Source organism: Medicago sativa, chromosome 5 (genome assembly GCF_051527215.1).
Source record: "Medicago sativa cultivar Bolivia chromosome 5, Bolivia_mono, whole genome shotgun sequence".
NCBI lineage: Eukaryota > Viridiplantae > Streptophyta > Magnoliopsida > Fabales > Fabaceae > Medicago > Medicago sativa.
The window spans coordinates 50,265,000-50,281,403 of record NC_140753.1 but is presented as its reverse complement, the minus strand read 5'-3'; the positions used below and the strand labels follow the sequence as shown (position 1 = coordinate 50,281,403).

The following is a 16,404-nucleotide window of genomic DNA, read 5'->3' as shown; positions in this document are numbered from 1 at the left end:
TCTTAGAAATTTATGCGACTTTCTCTTTGTCTGCCTTGAATAAATTGATATCAACGAAAAATCCTGAAAACGAATTAAGGTAACAGAAACTTGCATGAATCAAAAAGAATAATGAGCAGAACATATATGTTTTGCATACAGTATTATCAACATAACTGTATGAGTTTGCCCTATTTAAAAAAATTATTCTGATCAGCTTCGCAAGCTAGCATACCATAAACAACTACTTGAGTAATAGTTGGATGAAGCATAACAGACTCCATGTCCCCAAAATTCCTTGAAATTTAAGTTCGAAACAAAAAATTTAAGTGTTCTTGCAAATCAAGCATTCAAGGATATAATATGCCTATGTTTATGAAAATTATCCACAGGATTAATAACTCATATTCCCGCTTTTCTGTTGGAGCTTCAAAGAGGAATTACCAAGGTATTCATTACATTTGCACAAGTTGAGCTCAGAGTAACTTCCAATAAACTTTTGGACTAGTTAAAACCCATGACTCAGGTATCAAGCTATATGGACCAGCCACGCTAAATTATACCCATGTCAAATCCATTCTTCCTTTTATCCCATCTTCCCAAAATGGGTACAAAAGAAAGAAAAATAAATGCTGGTGAACTTTCTAGCGTCGCATCATTTAAACGAACAAGTTTGTATTAAGAAAATGGATTGCTACTTACTCGTGAAAGACTATTTGTATGTCATTGACTAAACAAGAGGTTGATTGTTTCTAGTTTAGAAATATGTTACACAGAATTCTTTATCTCTAATAAGCTGCTTTGTATAAATAAATTGTTTCAAATAAGCTGTTTTGCATAACTAAGCTCTTTTGAATAAGTTGTTTTTTAAAATGAGATCGTAATAAGCTGTTTTGAATAAGTTGTTTTTTAAAAAAGAGATTCTAATAAGTTGTTTTGTATAAATAAGTTGTTTCGAATAAGCTGTTTTTTTTTAAAAAAGAGATCATAATAAGCTGATAATAAAAAATAGTTTAGTTAAAAAAAATAAGGTGATAATAAAAAATATAATTATTTAAATAAAAAAGATTAATATTTTTTGAAGTTATCCATTGCATTTTTTTATTTTAAAGAGGTGATCCATTGGATTTTGAAAATAAGGTGGATGGATCAAATTCATCCATAGTTTTAAATGGATGGATCCAAACCAATCCATTAACAAATTTTTTTGTTTGATGGATGGATTGGATGAATTTTGTACTGGATGGATTAGATGGATATGGATCTCATGGATGATATTGCCACCCCTAACCTGTATGATGGTGAAAGGTGGGTGTCTTTTATTGACAAAGATACAATAGCTAACAACAAGAACCTGCCGAATCACTGTCCCAAAAATTGGATCATTCTGTAACTCTACAACAAAATAACCTTACATGCATCTATCCCTCAACAAATTTAACACAACAACCAAATTGTAAAATAAGAAAACAAAAGCATGGTACAAAAAAAATACCAAGATCTGATGAAAGAGAGAAAAATCAAAACCTAACAGAAAGTAAACCTAAAAGTTTGGGTTTCTTCAAAACAAAAGAATAGAGATTTCAGGTGTTTACAATACCCTTTGAACTTTAAATATATGAGACGAAATCATGGTCTTCAAAACTCAAATGACATATTGACCCAACTTAAGAAACTCTTGCGCCATTCTTACAAGTATGATTTTTTTTCTTCCTGGTGCTTGCTGAATATTCAGTTACAAAGCATCAAATGTTATTCCATACATGCCAACCAGAATTCAAAAGATAACATAGACCAAAATTCTAGAGCAATAATCAAAACATAACAGTATACTTTAATGCCAGTCAATAGTTAAATACAATAAATAGTAGCATCAACATTAATAAAATCCTACATAGTAGCTTTCTATCAATCTTACAACAATATGAGCATAATATATCACTTTAATAGTGCCGACATGGTGCACAAGTATAAAAGTGTGTTTGACGAAAAGTTAAAATTCTACGCGACCCATTTCATCTTTTTTCTTTAACACAGAAGAATACAATATAACCTATTAAGGTGTGTTTGATGGACAAGATAAAAAAGGAGTATATGATTAATATATCATATCCTATTTTAATCTTTCGTTTGATGTACCAAATAGATATGATAAATTATTCCTTTTACATATCTTATCTTTTCACTCCTTTGTAATTTTTATCCTTAATTTATGTTGGGTTATAATTATCTTGTCACGTTCCATAAATAAATCCTAATTTTACCCTCACCCGTGTCTTCTCAATAATTTGTCCACACTTTCCTCTCATCTTTGTCCTCTTGTTCATGCCATCATGTATGTTATATTGATAATCTTTTCTTAATTCCTCTCTCTTATTATCAATTTTAATTCTTTTTTCTACAGACTGCTTTTGTTCTTGTTCTTATTCAATTTTTTTCTTCATTGATTTCAATTTCTCTTCTATCGATTTTTCCTCCTTATTTTATTGAATTCCTTTTTTTGTCTGCTTTCTCTTATTTTTATGTTATTTCGATTTCTCATCCTTTTTCAGGGCCTGTTTGTTATAGTTTTTTTATAAAATAGATTTTGGTAGTGTAATAGGTTTTTGTTATAATTTTTTTAACAAAGAAATTTTCAAGAAAAACTTTAAATGAAAAATTCATTTGAATAGTTTATCTTAAAGTGTCATTCCAAGTATTTCATCATTTGGTTATAGTTCTTTCAAAAAAAAAAATCATTTGGTTATAATTTTTTTTTATACTAAAATTTTAAAAAAATCTCTAAAAATTCATAAAAATCATTTTTGAAGATGTCATTTTGAAAAAATATGTGATTTTTACTATGTAAAATCTCGAAAAAGTCAATATTTAAGTTAGTGAATGTCAAAATCTCTTTTTTAACTTATATCAAATGAGTTTGAAATAACTTTTACTATTTTTGAACCCACTTGGGTTGGCCTAGTGGTATTGGCTTGGGACCTGGGAGTGCTCCTCCTCGAGGTCTCAGGTTCGATTCTCACTGGTGTCAATTTAGGTGGGCTAATTTAGCTTCTTCAAAAAAAAACTTTTACTATTTTTGAGTAAATTTTTTTAAAAAAAAAATCCATTTTGAAAAATACAAAGGAAAATCCATTTTTTTAAAATCTAAAAGAAAAGGGCCCTCAATTCTTTTTGTGTTGAATTCCTCTTTCTTGATTTCAATTGAATTCCACTGTTTCTATCTCTCTTCCTTTGTGTGTAGATTTTTTTTTTCTTTCAAATTCCTTTCTCTTTTTTATTTTTTTATTTTATGGATTTCAAATTTTTCCTTCTTTTTTTTTTTTCGTGTAAAACAAAAGATTTATTTTCTTTGATGTTGATGTACAATACGAAAATCTATTAAAATAACATAATTGATTAAAAGGGTAATTTTTTCATTTAATATGATAAAGAAAATGTTATCCATATTGTTACCATGTCCGCATCAAACAAGATAAATGTTATCATGTCTGTATCATATTCTGTCTCTATCTAGTTTTATACCATATCATGTCTTTATCATATCCTAACCATCAAACAGACCCTTCAAATACTTGGGGGTTGAGCGAATGAATTGATTTTAGGGAAGGAGGGATCGATTGAAGGAACTGGAGTGATTGATAGAGGATCCATTGAACGATTGAAGGTTGGGATTCTAAGAGGAAGGATGGAGTTTGCAGTTTGGTGAGAGGAAGGAGGTGGAGTGATTTTTTATTTTATTTTTGAGCTTTTTTTGTTGTGCGAGAGAAAGAAAAAGGTGGAATTTTTTTTGAAAGAGAATGAAAATTTGAGTGCGTTGTTTTGGAGGCATGTGAATATTTCATGAAAATTTGTGCGCCTTTTTTCTCCTACTTTATAGCAATGCCAGAATGGAATTTCAGTTGCTATATTTAATCTATACCAACACTATTTTTCTGCAGTCACCAAAGATGTTTGTTGCTATATGACTAATTTCTTTTAGTGACCTCTGGTTTTGTTACATCTCCGTAGGGTCTATACTATTGCATTCATTGGAAGCATAATAATAATAATAATAATAATAATAATAATAATAATAATAATAATAATAATAATAATAATAATAATAATACATCAAGAAGCAAACATGACTCTCATATGACTGAGTTATGACTAGGCTATTCAAGAAGAAACATGTATTAATTGAGAAGATATTTTTATTGAAAATTATGACTCAATTATGATTCGGCAAGCATGAATCGGTTAGTTTTAGAAGAAACATTGAGTTATAACTCTTCCGTAGGTATGAAAAATGTCCATACTACACGCTTTCATAATCCATCAATACATTTTTACTCAATTTTTTTGGTCAAATGATTTGGTCATTTAAGAGGAACATAATTCATCAATACATACCTTCTTATTCAGAATGCTATGAAACTTTACAAGTCCCTTGTATGTATTTTCATGTCTACAAGGAAAAATGCGAGGACAAAAATAGGACTAATTATCCTTGTGTTTTTTACAAGATTATTATTCAAACTTCACGTATATTACATGGTTAATTTGAACAATTGACCCTTAACTTTAAATTTTAAAAATAATAATTTTGAATGTTAAAATCACACATAATTGATTTTCTCTCATCTTCATGAACTAAACATGATTTTGGAGTAATGTATTTCAATCACAAACTACATTCATGAACGACCAATATATCTTGCAAAGAATTATATCTGTCACATTCTTCATGTATTAAATATAACTTTTGTAGTTATGGATTTCAATCACAAACAACAACACCACCACCAATTACATGCTTGAACCACCAATATATCTTTCAAGAGTACACGTTTTCTTCATTCTTCATGTATTAAATAAGACTTTCGAGTCATGCATATCTTATGAGAATAAATATTATATATGTTAGAAACAGGGCGTAACTATGTGTAAGAGAGGGGTAGCTTTGGCTACCCAAAAATTATTTTTTTTATCTGTATTAGTAAGTGTATTTTATGTTTAGCTACTCCAAAAAAAAAATAGGTACCCCAAATAAGTTTATGTGTGGAAAGTTAAGAGAAATAAAATACTCAAAAGATTACCACTTGTTTAATAGACTTATTTTCTCTTATTTTAACATTTTCGGTCTCTTAAGCAATTAAAAAGAGGGCATTGTTAGCGATGGAAATTTTAAAGATAAAACTAATAAGTAAAATTACATAGTTGTTTAAATATTATAATTATAGACAAATTATATTATATATGAATTGGACTTTTTGAAGTGTTGTTGAACTCAATTATTTTTATTATTAAATTGCTATATTTATTTATTTTAGTGTTACTTTAATTTACCATTTATATAAGTAAAATTATTGTGATTTTCTTATAAAAAAAATTCTTCTTTTATTTGGCCACCGAGTACAAAACTGACTAGCTTCGCTACTGGGTAGAAATATACAAATAGATTATCAATTCCTACCCTTATTACTTTTATGTATTATTTTTCTATTTTCTGTTCAATAACTAAACCATTTTTTTTAAATAACCACATAAGATTTAGTAACATTTTATTATTTTATGAAAAAATTATAAATTAAATCATTTACCACTTTGAAATTAGATGAAGAATATCAAAAAAGCTAATTATTTATTTGTTCTCTCATTTGTTTTTATTTATTTGTTTATGTTTATTTTTTCCTTGTTTTTCCACAAATATGTAAGGTAAAAGACACTACTTTAAACAAAAAAGCATAAATAATTGTTACACTCTACTTATTTGGCATATAATATTAAAAATAATTAGTGCATATCAATTTTTTTTAAGGAGGAAGTGCATATCAAAATATTTATGTTATATGTATGCATTATTTAAAATTAAAAAAAAAAAATCACACCCTTTATAATTTAAAATAACATACGATGTCGAATATATATTTGCTATCAAATTTGAATAAATTACAACTTATAAATTTGAGATCCTTTTTCTGTATGATATTACAGTAACCAGTAACAATACTTTAATATTTGCTATTAAATATTGAATTTTCTTCAGACTCTCTTAAACATTTATTTAATGGCTTTACGTGCAAAAGTTGTAGTCTTGCCCTCCATTTTCTTGTACAACTTTAGACACCGTTCATTCGAACGGTTACAAATTTTATTGAACATGTCCGCGTATGAGGAAGTAAGTGCATTAGTCACTACTTTAGCAGAAATACAATCTCTTTCATTGCATAGAGTTCCATTTCTTCTAACAAGGGTCTGTCCGTCCAATCAGCTTTCTACGGTAAATGGAATGTCCATGGCTAGGTTTTAAAACATATTTTACATTCTTTTTTAGATTATCATTCAATAAAATATGTTATAAATTACTAATTGTGGGCAAACGTGAAAATCCTTATTTGTTTAGATAACTTAAGACTTGCATAGTAAGTGTCAAACATGTTTGCTATGTAATTCCATAGTCATTCTGTATCCATTCAATGTCATTAGAACTTTCTTAAAAACCAATTTCATCTAGTGTATTTTTATCGTGTAATTTAAGGGTATATCGACAATATAATCTTGTGTGTTGGTGGATATATGCATCAGGAAGATATATATATATATATATATATATATATATATATATATATATATATATATATATATATATATATTATGTTGTCATTGTGTTCAAAGTCAACGGCAAATAATGTGTACCCTAAATCCCATAATAATCTATTTAGTATTTATAAACTTTTAAGTCACATCGGACTGTTAAAATTATAGGTTTTCAAAAAAATTTTGAGACAAGGACGTTACAACTTATACATATAATTCAGACTCAATTTTTTAAAAATTGATAATAAGAAAATTTGGCTTTACGGCTAACATTTGAAAATTACAATTGTTTTACAAATTTGATTAAAAAGTTTGAGCTTAAATTGAATAAATTAATCCCAACCAGATGTCACCTATCAGAGCGGGGTCCATTGACTAAAAGTTTGAAAATTATATAAGGGATCCATTGACTCCAAGAGTAAGTCTAAAGACTTACTCCAAATCTTGGCCCTTCATTTTAAAAATAATTAATGGTTGTGATTAATTCATAATAATTGTTAAGTTGGGGTGTTAATGGCTGTCATTATTTCATAATAATTGATTAACAATTGTATTTCTCATCTCAATTCTGCATATCCAGATATTGAAAGTTCTGATCCTTACTCCACTATCAAGATTTTTATCAACAATTTTCTGTTCTTTTAGTTTTTTGATAGATGTTTGGCAAGTGCACCAAATACTATCGAAGTAGTAAAAATATCGATCCCACGAGGACTGTTTTTAACTTCAATAATTCAATCGCGTTATAGAAATAGGATGTGTAAAAGTTATTTTGAGTTGCCACTAGGCAGTAGATTTGGTTTGATTTTATGAAATCAAATAAAAGAAAATAGATTTGATTAAGAAAATATGGAGAGAGATGAGATCAGGTCTATCGAATCCTCTATGTTTCCCCTAATTGGTTGATGCACCTATTATTACTAATGATTCTCTAGTTTCATGATGGTTAACAAATTAGCCCTAATCAATCCCTTGAGTTATGACCCTCTTCTTAAACTAAAGCCCCTAATTCCTTAGGTGGTCTAATAATCCTTGAAGGTTTTATGAACGTTAACCTAATATCACTAACAAACGATTATCCATTCCTAGACTAACCATGTTTATTAGAACAATTCAATTAGGTCTAAGTCAAAAGCTATGGTCAGTAGTCATTCGTTCTCACAAAATCATGTTTATATTTGATCAGGATATAAAAAGCATTAAGAACAATTGAATTGAATAAAAACTAGAATATCATTAATAACTAATAGAGTTTCACAGCAACATATATCAATTAGAGTTACATAGATTCATCTCTGACCTAATCTCTGAGAGATTTAGCTACTCATAATTGAGTTTACAAATAGCATAATCAATGAAAGAATTAAAACATACATAAATTGGGTTAGAGATGATGAAATCCTCTCCTCTGCAGCCTTCTGGGTGTTAAAATCGCACTTTTGCTCTCCAAAATCGTAATCCCCTTTGTTTGAGACTGACTTCAGCTTAAATAGGCAATTCTGCTCGCCCAAAATCGTACCACGATGACACAAATCGTACCACGATTAGTCCATTAAACCCTAATTTCCTTCCAGGCCCTTCTTGCAATCGTATCACGATTGGTTGCATCGTACTGCGATTAAGCTCCTTAAAAAACATGCGTTCTGACTTCAAGAAATCGTATTACGATTGTAAAATAGCAGTACGATTGGCAGCTTGCAGTTGTTCCAATTTTCTTTTAACACCTCCTGGATACTTAATATTGCTTAGAACTCTATCAAAATGTCAAATTAAGTCCTAAAAATTACGTAATGACAACATGTCATCATTTTTCAATAAACCATTAAACTTCCATTTGTTTCATCTCATACATGGTGTTTTCTGCCATTACAAAGGTTGCGTGAATCAATTTTTTTATTGTTGAACAAGGTTGTATTAATCAATTGAAAAAAATGGTGTTGTATGCCATCATCCAAATATTCCTCAACCGCTCGGTACCATGCACATAAACTCAATTTCTTATCAAATAACAATCAAAGATTGTGTATAGGATAAACCCTAACTAGATTTTTGGAGGAAAAGTAAAACTGAATTTTCACCGTGAAGCAACCTTGATGATGAATAAGGATTGAACGTGTTAATAAAAAGCCCTAAAACAGAAGGATTGAAGCTTTTTCAAATTGAGAGAGAGAGGGGAAAAACTATGACGCAACCTCAAGGAGAGCAACAGAGGGGAAAAAAGAAAACACAAGCATACAAATATGCATAGCAGGAACGTAAAACAGTAGAAGCAAAAACACAGGGTGCAACCTGCTAAGAAAAAACAGCATAACAGAAGCCTAAAAAGCTAACATCAGCTCCCAAAACACAGCACCAATAACGCAGCAACGACTGTCAAAAAATAGACGAGACACCAGTAGAAGCTTTTGAAAATTGAGTGAGAGAGAAGAAGAAAAGGAAAGATATTATTGTGGTATAATGTGTGGAAAGGAGGAAAACACCCCACCTTAACAATTATTAGAATTAATCACAACCATTAAATTTTATTAAAATGAAGGGTCAAGATTTGGAGTAAGTGTTTAGACTTACTCTTGGAGTCAATGCAGGGGCGGAGGCACATACAACATAGTGGGAGCACATGCCTGCACTATGTTTTGTGAAATTAATTAACACTACATATCTATATGTTGAAATTTTACCAAGCAGCCCACACTAATCTATCATCCAATTAAAATGTTAGAAACTTCTCTAATTCCACTCACATAGAACACATGACACACACTTCAAAATTTCAATAATACATTTGTTTTTGTCTCACATCCATAATAAAATTCATTGAAGAAAACACAAACACTACATATAATACAAACCTCTCACATTTAGTTTCCTACATTGTTGATCTTTTAAAGGTTAAACCCCCTATTGTAATTTGTAATTTGATATTTTCAATCTTATATTTATAATTTATTTATTAATGTAATGAGACAGAACATATATTATTAGTTTGTTGACCTAAAATTTGTGTTAATTGTGAAACTTAAGATACTCTGTTCGTCCGGCATGCCTGAAAACCAGACTCTATTCAATGTGTTGTTTCACATTGTTGTTGTTTCGCTTCTATTCAGTGTGTTGCACACCCTCTATATGTGAAGTGTCATAAACTGCAATTACATATATATATATATATATATATATATATATATATATATATATATATATATATTGGTGCCCCCACTATACAAAATTTCTGGCTCCGCCACTGAGTCAATGGATCCCTTCTCATATATATATATATATATATATATATATATATATATATATATATATATATATATATATATATATAAATATATTGTTGGGTATTTGTATTGGCTGCATTATTGCTAAAACAAATATCCTTGTTCTGTAAGTTGGAACCAATGTTCCAGCATGTGGTTAGGCAACTCTGTGAGATGTTGGATACAATGTTCCAACATCCTGGCATGGTTCAGTGTGCCTGGGTTCTGCCTTATCTGTACGCGCGTAGTTTATCCATTAAGGAAATCATATTTCCTTTTACTTACTGACCAAGTAACGCGCATATCTTATGAGAATCAGTTGTGGAATATTTCTAAAATAGATATTTTATTTTAGGAAATATTTGTTATGATTTGGAATGTTTCTAAATAGGTTCCGACATATTAGGACTTTCCAGATTTGTCTCTGATTCTGTTTTGCAGGTTTGCTGAACCGATCTGCAAGTTTACTGAAGCCCAATGATTTATTTAGCCCAAGCTGCTTCAGTATAAAAGGAAGACTTCAAGACCTAATTGATTATTCAAGTCGTCATGCTAAAAAGTTTAGATTTTTAGGGTTTGAGTCTTCATGTATTCTACTCTTGTATCGATTGTGATGCAGGTTTAGAATCTTTACTGTGTTCTTGCTAGTGTCGTGTTTAGATACTTGTTTAGGACTAGTTTTGTGAGTATTGATACTCTTGTGCATCAAACCGAAGTTGTGAAACAAGGTTTGGTTGTTTGTGTTGGAAGGTAACTTCTATTTTATTGTGTTTGAGGTCTGATAGGTCACTGGGGCAGTGACTGACCATTAGTATAGTGAGATGGGATCTCAGATCTAGGAGTTCCTAGGTTGAAGTCTAGACGGGTAGGTCCTAGGTCATATAGTGTAAACGAGGAGTTTGCTGAGAGCTATTGAATAAGGACTACACTGGTGGATTTCCTTCCTGGCTTGGTAGCCCCCAGATGTAAGCGTGTTGTGCTGAACTGGGTCAACAAACTTCATGTGTTCTTTATTGTTCTGCACTTTAATTTCTTGTTTTATTTTCTGTTTATCGCATGATGTTGAAACATTAATTGGAACATCACAAACGTTTAAACATCTGACAGAACCTAATAAAACAAGTACGCTAGAATTTCAATTGGCATCAGAGCAGGCACCCTGCCTGTTTTAGGGTGAGCTCTAGGGAGTTTTATTCTAGCACTATGGACAAGGAAGGTGGATTTGTAAACAGGCCCCCTCTGTTAGATGGGTCCAACTATGATTACTGGAAATCACGCATGAGTGCCTTTCTCAAATCTATTGGCAGCAAAACCTGGAAGGCAGTTCTGAGAGGTTGGGAACATCCAGTTCAACTAGATGCTGATGGTAACAGGACTGATATGTTAAAACCAGAAGAAGAATGGACTGATGCTGAAGATGAATTGGCTCTTGGAAACTCAAAGGCATTAAATGCTCTGTTCAATGGTGTTGACAAGAATATGTTTAGATTGGTCAAGCAATGTACTGTGGCTAAGGATGCTTGGGAGATTCTCAAAACTGCTCATGAAGGCACAACTAAGGTGAAAAGTGCTAAAATCCAACTTCTCACTACAAAATTTGAGAATTTGAAAATGTTAGAAGATGAGAACATTCAAGACTACCACTTAAATATTCTGGACATTGCTAATACGTTTGACTCACTGGGAGAGAAGATTTCTGAAGAAAAAATTGTGAGAAAAATCCTCAGATCTCTACCCAAGAAGTTTGACATGAAGGTAACTGCTATTGAGGAGGCTCATGATGTCTCAAGTATGAGGGTTGATGAACTCATTGGATCACTTCAGAACTTTGAACTAGTTGTTGGAAATAAGACTGAGAAGAAAGGGAAGAGTGTTGCACTTATCACAACAACTGAGTTTGAGGAATCACCTGGAATTCAAGTGAGTAAGGAGGACTTGTCTGAAAATCTTGTCATGTTGGGAAGGCAATTCAACAAAATCCTTGAGCAAGTAAACAAGAGATCTAGGTCAAATGGGCAGAACATCAGATTCAACAATGATCAACAAATCAGTAATGAGAGGATTGGCAGACCTGATGAGAAGAACAATCATTATAAGGGAGTTCAATGTAATGAATGTGAAGGATATGGTCACATCAGACCAGAATGCGCTACTTTCCTCAAGAAACAAAAGAAAAGCTTAGCCGTTACTTGGACTGATGATGATGAATCTGATAGAGATGTGGAAAGTGAATCCATCAAACATGTTGCTGCTCTGACTGGAAGAGTTTCTTCTGAGGACGAATCATGTGATGAAGACCTTGTCTATAATGAGTTGGCTGGTTCCTATAAAAAACTGAATGACAGAAACACAGACTTCCTTGAACAACTTGAAGAACAGAAAATTATCACTGTCAAATTAGAGGAAGAAAATACTGCTCATCTGGCAAAAATCTTAGATCTCAACAATGAGGTAACTTGGCTGAACTCTCAACTTGATTACGTTATGAAACAAGCTAAAATTATGACCACTGGGACAAATGTTCTGGATAAGATTCTGGAAAGGCAAATTCAGGGTAAACCAAATGGGATTGGTTTTACTTCTAAACATTTGAGTCAATGTCAGACTTTTGGCCAGGCCCTTTTAGAGTATGGGAGGGCCAAGAAGGAGAAACCTGTTAAAAACATTCAGTTTGTTGCTTCCACTGGATTAAATGATCCTACAGACAGCAAGGTAAGGTTGCAACATACTAAGAAACATCAGGTTTCTAATGTTGAAAAGATATTTCCTTCAAGGGTATGTCACTTTTGTAAGAAGAAGGGGCACATAAGACCCTTATGCTACAGACTATTTGGGTTGCCACAACATCTACATCAGAAGGGCCATAAATCAAGAATGATAACTGTCAAGAAAGTGTGGAAACCTAAAAGTTATAATGTTGGGTTAATGGCTCACATTTCTCATAAAACACAGTCTAAGGAAATATGGTATTTTGACAGTGGATGCTCTAGACACATGACTGGATCTAAGGACCTTCTTGATATTGAGAAATCCAGTGCCAACAATTATGTTACCTTTGGAAATTAGACAAGAGGAAAGATCCTTGGTTCAGGAAGATTGATCAGTCCTGAGTCACCAGAACTTGAGAGTGTCCTATGGGTAGAAGGTCTAACTTTTAATTTGATTAGCATAAGTCAACTGTGTGATCAAGGAATGAGTGTGAACTTTAGCAAATTTACTTGTTGTGTAACTGATAAGAAAGGAAAATTAATAATGGAAGGCATTAAATTAGCAGGCAACTGCTACATATGGAGTTCCTCTTTAAAAGATCAGACAGAGGATCTGATGGGATTCATTTTGAAAAATAGTAGGGGTGAGTCTGAATCTATGTGTGAAGATGATTTCACTCTACTTGAATACAGACTCTCAAGACATATGATGCAGGAAAAAGAGTTATTGAAATGGTATGTTGAACAAGATGTTTCAACATTATGCTGCATAAATGTGTGCATAGCTGGCTTCACTAATCACTTCTCAGTATAGTTGGGACTTGAAGGGCAATTCGGATATTATAAATCAAGATAAAGCGTGGCAATTATTTGCTTCTAAGTTTGTTCCACTACTGCACGCAAATCTAGGGAAAATTTCTCTAACTTTACTAAAACTACCAACCATAAACAACAAACTTCATCCCGTCAATACCTTGTACTTCTTTCCACCCAAATTGAGAAGAAATTTATGTACTCTCTTCATCCGGTTCATACACATCTCTACTTGTTCTTTTGATACTTCACACCAATTCAATCTTGTTTCTATGATCTTCAAAAACGACCCTCAGACTGACAAAAAAGGACCGGTTCCAGAACTTCGTAAGACTAACTCTTCAAAGATGTCTGATCCTTCCACAAGAGTGACTACACCGAAATCTGAGAAGAAAACGGTGCCTAAGTCTGCTTCTAAGAAAAAACAGAACCCTAAGACAAAAAGGGGTGAATCAAGGACTTCTTTGAGCATGACTGATTTGTACATAAAGGAGAATCCTTTTATCTCCACTGTTGTAGAACCAAATGTTGAAGTTTTCAAGAAAGACTCTCTAGCTGGTGATGATGAATCTATTATTAATAGTCCCTCTACCAAGATTGAAAAATTTAATTCATCTAAAACCCTAATTTCTGCTGTCCATGAATCTAGTAGAAAATTGGGATTAAAAGACTTGAACGAAGCCATAGATTGTTCTGAAAATATGGATGTAGATGATCCTAGTCTCATTGAGGAGAATACAATAAAAGACACTACTCAACCTTCTCCTAACGTCAGTGATGGTCTTAAGAATGGTGAACACAATGTTGGAACATCTCTGGACCAACAAGAAAAGGAACCTGATGATATTGGATCTTCTGATAAAGAATCTACTTATTCGTCGGATAAGAATGAACAAAGTAAAACAGGAGCAAATGAAGTGGAGACTGATCCTGAGGAGGATCATGCTGGTAAAGAAGGTGAAGAAGATGTGATGGTTGTTGATAATATAGATTCAGATGAAATCCCACTAGGTAGGAAATATGAAGGAAGTATGGTGAAAAGGCTGAGAAGTAGTAAAGAAGAAGTAGTTTCCTCAAAGGCTGAAAACCTGAAAACTAGAACAAAGAAGAGAAAAACTGCATCTAAGAGTGAATCTGAACATAATGTTGAGGAAGATGCTGTAAACATCATGTCTTTTAGGAAGTCAACTAAAAAGATAAAAGTGAGAATGTAGAAAATGTTCCTATTGACAAGGTTTCATTTCATCTACCTGAAAATGCTCAGAGGTGGAAATACATTTTTCACCGGAGGATGGCATTGGAAAGAGACTTTGGGAAGGAAGCATTAGACACTGAAGGTATAATGAAACTCATTAGAGAAGCAGGTCTGATCAAGACAGTGTGTAATCTTGACAATTGCTATGAACAGCTTATCAGGGAGTTTCTGGTAAACATTCTAAGTGATTGTGACAATCCCCTTAGCAGACAATTTCAAAAGGTATCTGTGAGAGGAGAGTGTGTTAACTTTTCTCCTAGCATCATCAACATATTCCTTGGTGTTAAGGAAATTAAATTCTCTGAAGTGGAAGCAACTGACAGTCAAATCTGCAGAGAAATCACTGCCAACCAAGTCAAAGCTTGGCCCAAGAAGAAAAAGATTTCATCTGGTAAGTTGTCTGTAAAGTATGCCATCCTTAATAGGATTGCTGCTGTAAATTGGGTACCCACCAGCCATTCCTCAGATGTTGCCACTGGTCTTGGTAGATTTATCTATGCTGTAGGCATCAAGGCTAAAATGGATTTTGATGCTTACATCTTTCAACAAACTATTAAGAATGCCAAAACGGATGCTACCAAATTTCCCATTGCTTTTCCTACACTACTCTGTAGCATCATTCTCAACCAGTATCCCAACATTAAAAACACAACAGATATCCCTGCAAAGAGGGAATCTCCTCTAACCTTGCACCAGAAACTATTTGGTGCTAATCATGTGCTAGATATTGCAGGAACATCTAAAGCTGCACCTGCGGCAGGGTTGATGACTAGACAGGAAATTGTAAAAGCTCTCAAGGACACCTGTGTATTGCTGGAGGAAAGGAAAGCCAAGTTTGAACTGATGATTCATTCTTCGGGAGGTGGAATTACTGCTGCAAATGGCCAGGAGGCAGATGACTATACAGATGAAGCAGAAAATGATAATGAGGACAACAAGGAAGATTCTGATAGCAGTTCTGGAACTGCTGAATGATTTTTTTTATTTTGTGGGCTATGCCTTGAACTTTTGTACAGCTATGTGTGCCTATTCTAATTTGTAATACCTTAACACTCTGCATCTTTATTGGTATTCTACTAGTACTCTGCATTTCTGAATTCATTCTTCTGGTCTCTCTCTGGCTTTAGTGGCATATTTTGTGGCTAAAAAGGGGGAGAAAAATTGATGTTTCTTGCTTATACTCTCTTCTGTATATGTGCTGCTTTGCATGTATCTATATATGCCTATTTTTGTTTGCTGCTGCTGCTCTATGTTGTTGCATTTTGCAACTATTTCAGGCTTGTGTGTAGATGTTGGCTCTCATGTTGCAACATCTTGATGATCTGATAGGTCTTCATGTTATTCTGAGAAATCTGTCTCAGTATTTTGTTTGTACATGTTCCTTGTTGACATTCTCTGATATGTTGGAACATGTCTATGAAGACTAGTGTAGATGTTAGCACTTGTGCTAAAACATATCTCTGCTTTTGAGAACTCTGGTTTTCTCAGATGCTGTACATGTTCCCTGAAAATGCTCTATCCTAGGTTGGAACATGTCTATAAGATTTTGTGCAGATGTTGGCACTCAAGCTGCAACATCTTGATGTAATCTTGAGAGTTTATTTTTCTTAGGATTCTTAGTGTACAGGTTTCCTACCTCTGGCTTATATTATGGAACCTGTCTGGATGACTTCTTAAAGTCTCATTCTATGTGTGTGACCTTTGATAGGTCTGCTAGCATGTATCTGCTGATAAAGTTGCTAGTGTGTGAATATTCCTAGAATGTCTTATGCCCAGATCCTGAATTTTATTTGTCTATGCATTAGGAGCTTTT

At 32.7% G+C, this 16,404-nt stretch overlaps 2 protein-coding genes across 2 annotated transcripts; both read left to right on the top strand.

Moving 5' to 3' along the window:
* Positions 1-11,018: 11,018 nt before the first annotated feature.
* LOC146922734 (uncharacterized) lies at positions 11,019-12,881 on the top strand. Its single transcript, XM_085711605.1, has one exon. It carries the CDS (start codon positions 11,019-11,021, stop codon positions 12,879-12,881), a length of 1,863 nt encoding a protein of 620 aa, XP_085567731.1.
* A 1,746-nt stretch (positions 12,882-14,627) lies between these two features.
* LOC146922733 (uncharacterized) lies at positions 14,628-15,566 on the top strand. The gene has a single exon (XM_085711604.1). It carries the CDS (start codon positions 14,628-14,630, stop codon positions 15,564-15,566), a length of 939 nt encoding a protein of 312 aa, XP_085567730.1.
* The last annotated feature ends 838 nt before the right edge of the window (positions 15,567-16,404 follow it).

Excerpts from the sequence above, each read along its gene's own strand:
- LOC146922734 (XM_085711605.1), top strand. The coding sequence starts at position 11,019 with ATGGACAAGGAAGGTGGATTTGTAAACAGGCCCCCTCTGTTAGATGGG.
- LOC146922733 (XM_085711604.1), top strand. The coding sequence starts at position 14,628 with ATGGCATTGGAAAGAGACTTTGGGAAGGAAGCATTAGACACTGAAGGT.